The 7,900-nt window shown below is 40.9% G+C and overlaps 1 protein-coding gene across 1 annotated transcript; it reads left to right on the forward strand.

Moving 5' to 3' along the window:
• Positions 1-882: 882 nt before the first annotated feature.
• On the forward strand, positions 883-7,166 carry LOC311184405 (membrane-spanning 4-domains subfamily A member 4A-like; the record flags this gene model as incomplete). The annotated part of the gene is made up of 6 exons (XM_084254389.1): positions 883-1,017; positions 2,295-2,423; positions 3,335-3,391; positions 4,782-4,937; positions 5,117-5,218; positions 7,095-7,166. The coding sequence occupies 6 exons, from the start codon at positions 883-885 to the stop codon at positions 7,164-7,166; spliced, it is 651 nt and encodes a 216-aa protein (XP_084110515.1).
• Between the last annotated feature and the right edge of the window lie 734 nt (positions 7,167-7,900).

Consider the following 7,900-nt stretch of genomic DNA (forward strand, 5'->3'; position numbering starts at 1 on the left):
AACTGAATGTTACTTGCAGAATCGTAACAGATTTCACTTCCCTCAAAATTTATAGAAGTGGGCCTTACAGCATCTGAATGTGGAATTAAACAAATAGATAAAAATAGTCATGTGCTTGAAATCTACCTCCTCGTAAACTGATGGGGTCATTATTGTGGGTAGGAAGCAACTTAAGTGTTTTATATTTGTGCTTCGAATCTCAGAAAATAATTTTATTTGTTTTACATTGTCAAGATTTAAAATATCTTAGTTGGAGAAGAGACTTAAATACTTGGTGGCAGAGATATGACTCAAAATCATAATTCTATCCTCAAAGTCCAGAGTTTAGAGGATACAATCCAAGATGATATAAATCATTGAATTTGGGGGAAGGTTCTACCTATACTACTATAACTGTATTCTGATTAGAAATGTGGGACAGACTGAAAATATTTTTTGATACCCTAGAATGCAGATGATTCTGTGTAGCTTATTACAATTATAAAAGCTATCCTTCAAAGGGGAAATTTCCATACTAAGAGAATAGGAGTAGAGATCAAATTTGAGTGCAGACTTGATATATGAATTTGAAGACATCTCCCTGAATATGCTGAGGGGCCCAGCATATTCATCTCACTTGTATCCACGTTTCCCTTCCTTCAAGTCTTTCTAGCATCTTAAAGTCGTGTGGCATTTAGTTTCTTTTTCTGTGTATCTCTCTCCTTAAGATTTTTTTTGTTCTACTTTCCTGGATCCCTTTGCAATAATTAAATTTTGTGAAGATGTTCTAATAGTTGTTATAATAGAGGAAGGGAAGGCACACCAGAGGTTGTCCTGTCACCCCCAAGATGTCATCTTAAATTACATTCCTTATTGTAGCACCTTTTCCACTCCATGGGAACCATGCAAGGATTAGAACAGATGGTGTCAGAGCATGGCCCTGCGGCATGCCAGCCAGAGAAGCCTACTACTATCAAGTCACGTCTGTGGAAACAGATGTCAGAGAAGTTCTTGAAGGGGGAACCCAAAATCCTTGGGGTAAGTCATTTGCCAATGTGGGGAAAACAAATGGTTTTGTAAAATCACAACTTGATCACACCTAATGCTCAAAAATACTCTGTCCCACCAAGCTCACAATATATCAGCTAGTCCTGGAGACATCAATATTTGATATTCTCTTGAAAACTGACACACTAATTTATTATATCATGCTTCTAATTTCATTTAAAATACAGTGCATGTATGTGAATCAGGGATATTGGTCTGTAGTTTTCTTATTTTTGTGATGTTCTTGTCTGTTCTTGGTAACAGGGCAATAATGTTGGCCTCATAATATGTGTTTCAAAGCTTTCCCTCTTTCTCAGTTGTTTTTTTTTTTTGGGGGGGGGGAAGATTTTGAGAATAGATATTAGTTCATCTAATCCCTTCCAGAGAAGGGATTAGTATAAGGTTCTAGTCTAAGATTCAGATTTAGTCTAAGGTTGTGAGTCATCCATGATGACTTTATTTAGCTTCGACATGGAAGAGTAACAAAATAAATGGTCTCAAATGTGCTAGCTGTGTCCCTTCCAGACCTTCTTGAGGTCTAGAGCTGATGGCCATATTATTACTGTCTCTTTCTGGGGAATTTCCTTAGCCTTCTTCTTAGAGGATGAAAGTCCTCCTTTGTGTGTGTCTGGATTCTCAGGTGAGTGTGTATAAAAGAAATGGATGGTTTAAAGAAAGGCAGGTTACGACAGGTGGATGGATAGTGGCAATAGAGTTTTATCTGTAACTCAAGCTTTAAACCAGGAGGACAAAGTCATTTGATACTTTGGATCCTTTTTAATGCCACAGGGTATCTGTCCTCCAACTCCTGTATTTCTAGATCCCATGCTCACTCATGTCCCTGAACCCCAAGCTCCAAGAGAATGTCCTATTGCTCTTCTCTTTTTCTTCCCCTGTATAGATTATTTCTCCTTTTTACAGAGTATTTATCCTTTCAGAATAATTATTTCCTTCCTAATTTCTGTCTGAGCTTGTGCAATGGAGAGCAACATTTGTGGTAGAACAGCCCCACAGGCATTAATGCAGGCTCTCTAGGGAGGTCCTGGTATTTGTGCTACTGTTACCTTGAAGTTATTGAGGCAATTGGAATAGTCCAAGAAGTGAGTAAATAAAGCATATCCATGGTTCTTTATGTGAAAAATAAGTGACAAGAGAATAGCAAGAAGACCATTGACTCTTCAAACAATGGAGGGTGAGGGTAACAGTGGTCGGGGAAAGTAGCTTTGGTGTCACCTTTGCAGTGGACAAGCTGTGCTCATCATTTCCAGGTTGTGCAGGTCCTGATTGCCCTGATGAACATCAGTTTTGGAATCATAGCAATGACTGCCACGTTGCCATTTTACGGACCACAACCCTTTTCAGTGTATACAGGCTACACAATTTGGGGGTCAGTGATGGTGAGTAGGATACCTTCTGATATGGTTGGAGGCAATACAGCATAATTGTTATTATGCTAAGCTTTGGAATCACAGCCTAACCTTATCTTGTAGCGCTGTAACTTTGAAAAATAGAGCTAACCTTTGACTTAGTTTTCTCATTTTAAATATATCTAACCTTTTGACTCAATTTTCTCATTTTTCTAAATTTTCTCATATTTAAAATGGGAACAATAATATAAAATTCACGGAAAGCTGGAAAGATTAAGTATTTACTATGTATCAATTAGGATGTAATACAGTAGCATATAGCAAAAGGCCCCAGCCAGAGCAGAAATAACATTGAAAAAACTGATTATTTCACCAGAAACCGAGTGGCTCTGCATTTTTGAAGTTGTTAATTCAGTAGTAGAGAGGTCTCATTGAGGACTTATGGCAGACACATCTCATTAATAAATGTTTTATATGCATAAATGTCTTATATTTCCAAGCCAACTAACAGCAGGTAATAAAGAGGTTACCTTTATTGGGTTGGACTAATCAAGATTCATTTCTGTGACTGGGAAGATTCACTGAATGAAAATAATCTCTACTTTCTTTTCTTTTATAATGCCTTATTCAATTTTTGGTACTATGTTAAGATTATTTCACATGAGAAATTTAGAAACTTTCTTCTAGATTTCAATGTCCTTGCACAGTTAAATACCAATGCAGTTGAATATTTTTGGAAAGGCTTCATAAATTCTGTGAACCCATCCGCTAGAATTTCTCTTGTTTTTGGTAAAGAGGGACAGGTATTTACAAATGCTCCTATTTCTTCTAACAAAATTGATTTGTTGTATATCTTTATCACATTTTGGATACGTTTTAGTCCGTATGACCTCAAATATCAGTTTAAGGTTTTTTACCTGCATTTTTCCTCTTTTTACTAGTTTATTGTTTCAGGAGCCTTATCAGTCGCAGCAGGAGTTAGAACTACAAAAGGTATGGTGAGTAATCTATTTTTTGTTGGTGGAGTTGTCCCAAAAGAAGGATTAACCAAGTATGTATTCTGCCAGAATAGAGTTTGCTTTTTAAGGAAAAAAAAAAAAAAAACAAAACACATGACATGCTAACCTTTACTACATTGAACTGGTCTTTCAAAAATAATAAAATTAGCTGATAGTAGAATTAATGACAGAAGAGTGAATAGTTTGGGAAGGTAGTTGCTGAGAAAATCTTGAGAACAAATGTCAAGCAGGATACATTAAACAAACCCTTGAGTTCCAGCCCATGACAATGACACCATATGCTGGTGTAGCATAATATTTCTTGATTTTTTGATTAAAATATGTATTCCAACTGTGTGCAAAAATTTTTTGTTTTAGTTTGTACCAACAGAAGTATACAATAAGGCTATTAAATAAGAAGCAGCAAATTTCAAACATAACTTCCATGCCAGGACACCTTAGAAGGCAAAGCCCATATCTCAAGAGATTTTTTCCTTGCCAAAGATCATATTTGCCAAAGATCATCTTTTCCTAGTGAATAAATACCAAACCACAGAGAATTATCAATGTGACTCTCACCATCTGACTTCTTCTGCCTACCTTTGCATCTCCTCTCCTACTTCCTTGAGGGATATTAATTCTGATACAAAGTCTCCATAAATTCACCATAAGAAGAGAATATGGGTGGCCTCCCTGGTGGTGCAGTGGTTGAGCGTTGGGCTGTGAAGCTGCCCGCAGCCTCTGCAGCGCCGGTTCAATCCCCGGCCACCGGCTAGGGTCCCACATGGTGCCACAGACCTCTCCTGCTGCGCCCGCTGCTCCCCTCAGCAGTGTATTTTGTCAGTCTGCCTGTTCTGTCCCCGCTCTGGCTCTGGTGAGTTCTCTTACCCTTCCGCGCTTCTGACTGCACCCAGTGCTTGTATAAATAAATAACTCCTTAAAAAAGAAGAAGAAGAAGAAGAAGAAGAAGAAGAAGAGAATATAGGGAGGGGAACTCACAGCAGAAGGAGATAACACATAAAAGACAAAGAGGCATGAGAGGCAAACAGTGATTAGGAAAAAAAGAAAAAGAAAATCACAGGAAGCCACCTGCTGGAAGCTGAGTGTGGTAGATGTGACAAACAGGGTTGTCTCCTAAAGAGTAAGGGTATTAATAGTTCTACAAAGGAGTCTGGCATTGACCTCAATGTGCCCACAGGAGTCATCTGAAAGATTCAAGCTTTGGCAAGAGATTAGAGTTGAAACTACTCTAAAGAAAGAGATCGGTTAGAAGACAGTGCAATGAGCAAGACAAGATGCTATGTCAGGCAAGAAGTAGTGGGTGCAAGTGACTGGCAAGACATACTGAGGATGCTGTTGGGCTGTTTAATGGGTTTTCATTCCTTTCTAGGTCCAAGGCAGCCTGGGTGTGAATATCGTCAGCTCCATCTTTGCTGCATTAGGGATCATACTCCTGGCAATCAGCTTAAGTGTATCACAATTTCACTATCATTACTGTCACTATGGTCAGAAGGATCATTGTTTCATGATCAACTCCATTTTAATGGTGAGTGGTTCCTCATCACACTGGATAGTGTGGTAGAAGCAAGTCAAAGGAGCCTTGGCTCTGGTGGAAGTAACAAGCAGTTCTCCCTGATGAATGGATCAGTTTGGGAAGCTGGAAGTCACTGAGAAATAGGACAGGCAATGTTTTACTTAGGAGTCTTTGTTATGACTTTGTTCTAGGGTCTGGATGGCTTAGTGCTGATTTTGAGTGTGCTGGAGTTCTGCATAGCTGTGTCCCTCTCAGCCTTTGGATGCAAAATATCCTGTTGTAATGGTGGTGGAGTGAGTATTGGATTCCTTATTGCTTTTCTAAAGTTGTGCAATAAATTGGACAAACTTAGAGGCATAAACCAATGCATATTTATTATCCCACAGTTTCCATGAATGGAGTCTGGGAACCACTTAGCTGGGTCTTCTGCTCAGGGTCTTATAAACCTGTCATCTAGGATTTTTCTAGGGCTGCAGAGTCAGCTGTGATCTCTGTGATCCTTGAGTCCTCAGATCTTGTTTCTATTCAACTGTCAAACTCACAACAATCTACTTTTACTTTGGGGCCAACAGAAAGTAAAAGTCTCTGGTGCTTTAAGGCCCCATGAAAGGGTTCATTCACACCATTAGGTCAAGCATCCTTTTGACGCCATGTCAATTGATTGCTAGTAGTGAATCCACAGGAGCAATATATCACATACACGCACATTCCATGTCACACCATAGGATATCATCATGTCTCATATTCACATCTCACCCATGCTCGGGGGTGGGGGGGATTACAGTGGGGCATTACAATGGGTCACAGATGTCATCTTAGGATTCTGTCTACCACAATGGATGAAGAAAAGCTGTTTTCTCTCTATCCTTACTCCCGCAAAGGGTCTCCTCTCTCAGTCCAGATCAGAGCACACTTCTCAGTGGAGAGGTCCAGAGAGAACGAGATTTTACTCCACAATTCTATGATAACAACCTTCCCTGGGCTACCGAAGACAGTCAGGGTTTCCGTATCTCTCTCCCTGTGTGCACATCTGTCTGATGCCTGATATGAGACCTGCAGCAGGTTCTCCCGGCTGCTCAGCAGAAGGAACACCAGAGAGAGAGGACTGGGAAACGGGAGAGGAAGTGAGCCCGAGAGTCACTAGGAAGAAGAGAACAAGGATGTCTTCTAATAATGGAGGGTTCCAGGACGACCAAATGAGTATTAAAACCCCAAGAGCCTCTCATTAATGTCATCCCCCCAAATCCAGGGTCAGACAAAACCTGAGCCAAATCATAAAATGTAACAGTTGGATGACAGTAATTTTCTGATGCTCTTCTCTGCCATTTTGTGACTCTTTACTGCCTTGGGGGCAGTTCCTAATGCACCCCTTGTTCTACTGTTCCACCTCCATGGCCCTTCTCCACAGAAGACTAAGTCCATGAGTGACCCTAGAAGTTGGAGTGTCTCAAGAGTCCCCAGTAATTCTGTGATTTTGTTAAGTGAAGCATTTTTATTTTCCTTGAATGAAACATTTGGGTTAGGGAGCAAACTCCTTAACCTTTATATCACAGCATCTAAGTCTGTGTTCCCTGCTGTTTCTAGAGTCATTTCAAAGTTAAGAAATGTCCCACCAAATATTGTTCCCACTAATTCCATTAGTTTCAGAGCTGGGGAGTATGAATCAAAAAGAGCAATGTCTGTGGGGCATCTGATGCCTAAGTCTTTGTCTCTTTCTGGTTCTCACATCAACTCCCCACCCTGTTCCATTTCACAGAGTTTGTGGAAGAAGGATCAGCATTTCCCCTAGTTTTCTGATGATCCTTGCCATCCTGGATCAGGATGGTTTTTTAAAATGCTTTAGTCATGGCCAGCAAATCATGGGCTGGGTGTGTTGCTGCCATCAGCATAAGCGACCTGACTTGGAAGAAGAGTTATCTATGTTCCATAACACCCAGACTGACCCAATCATTGGGCACCATCCTCTATAGTAAAATCAATCCATTGGCAAGACAAGAGCCGTCAGCAAGAACTACTACTGAATGTTTTCCTTAGCTCTAGCCTGATCTAAGAGTGCCTAAGAAAGCCGCCAAGTTGGGGCTGAGACTGAATTCGGACACTGTATAGACAGAAAGGGAAACCCTGAGGTTACATGCTTGACTCACCTCTATATTCTGATTGATTTTACAGGTTGTGTTCATTATGCCGTCGAATTCTCATGTGGTAGAGACAGCTCCTTCTGCACCATATGAGGGTGTTTGAGGCCACCAGCAGATCTGCAGAAAAATGTGCCAGAAAATCTGTTGTGACAGTAATGCAAGACCCCTACTTAGGAACGAACCAGAATCATCTCAAGACCTCATTTCAGTGGCTTTGTCTCAATCATAGCAAGACTTAAAATCAGTCAGGTGTAGGGCCTCCCTGGGGGCGCAGGGGTTAAGATACAACCTATGAAGCAATCCGCAGCCACTGCAGCATGAGTTCAGTTCCCGGCCGGCCAGGGAGAAACCCACATGGCGGGACAGACCTCTCCTGTCTCGCCCACTGCTCCCCTCAGCAGTGTACTTCAGTCTGTCTGCCTGTCCCGTTCCCGGCTCTGTCTCTGGTGAATCCTCTCACCCCCCACACCTCTGGCCTATACACCAATTCTTGTATAAAAATAAAAATAAATCTTTAAAAAAATCAATCAGGTGTGAAATGAGTCAATAGTGCTCGACAGGTTTTATCTGTCTTCCGGACATAGTAGATTGATTTTATGTTAGCAAATGCAATTTTACAAATGAAGGGAAAAGAGAGATTTCTGGCCTGAGGCCTCCCAACGTATTTCTGCTTCCATGGACAATACCTTTCGCTTGTTTAACTGTCTTTTTGCACATTTGGGGACACAGAGTGTATTTCCTCTCAGAAAGGTGAAGTTCATGCCTTTACCCACTTCCTTTCTTCCTGTTTTCCCACCCCCACAGAGATGCGCTGGGCTGCCACCGTCGGCTCTCATG

This window comes from Talpa europaea (genome assembly GCF_964194135.1).
Source record: "Talpa europaea genome assembly, chromosome: 1".
In the NCBI taxonomy this organism is placed as follows: domain Eukaryota; kingdom Metazoa; phylum Chordata; class Mammalia; order Eulipotyphla; family Talpidae; genus Talpa; species Talpa europaea.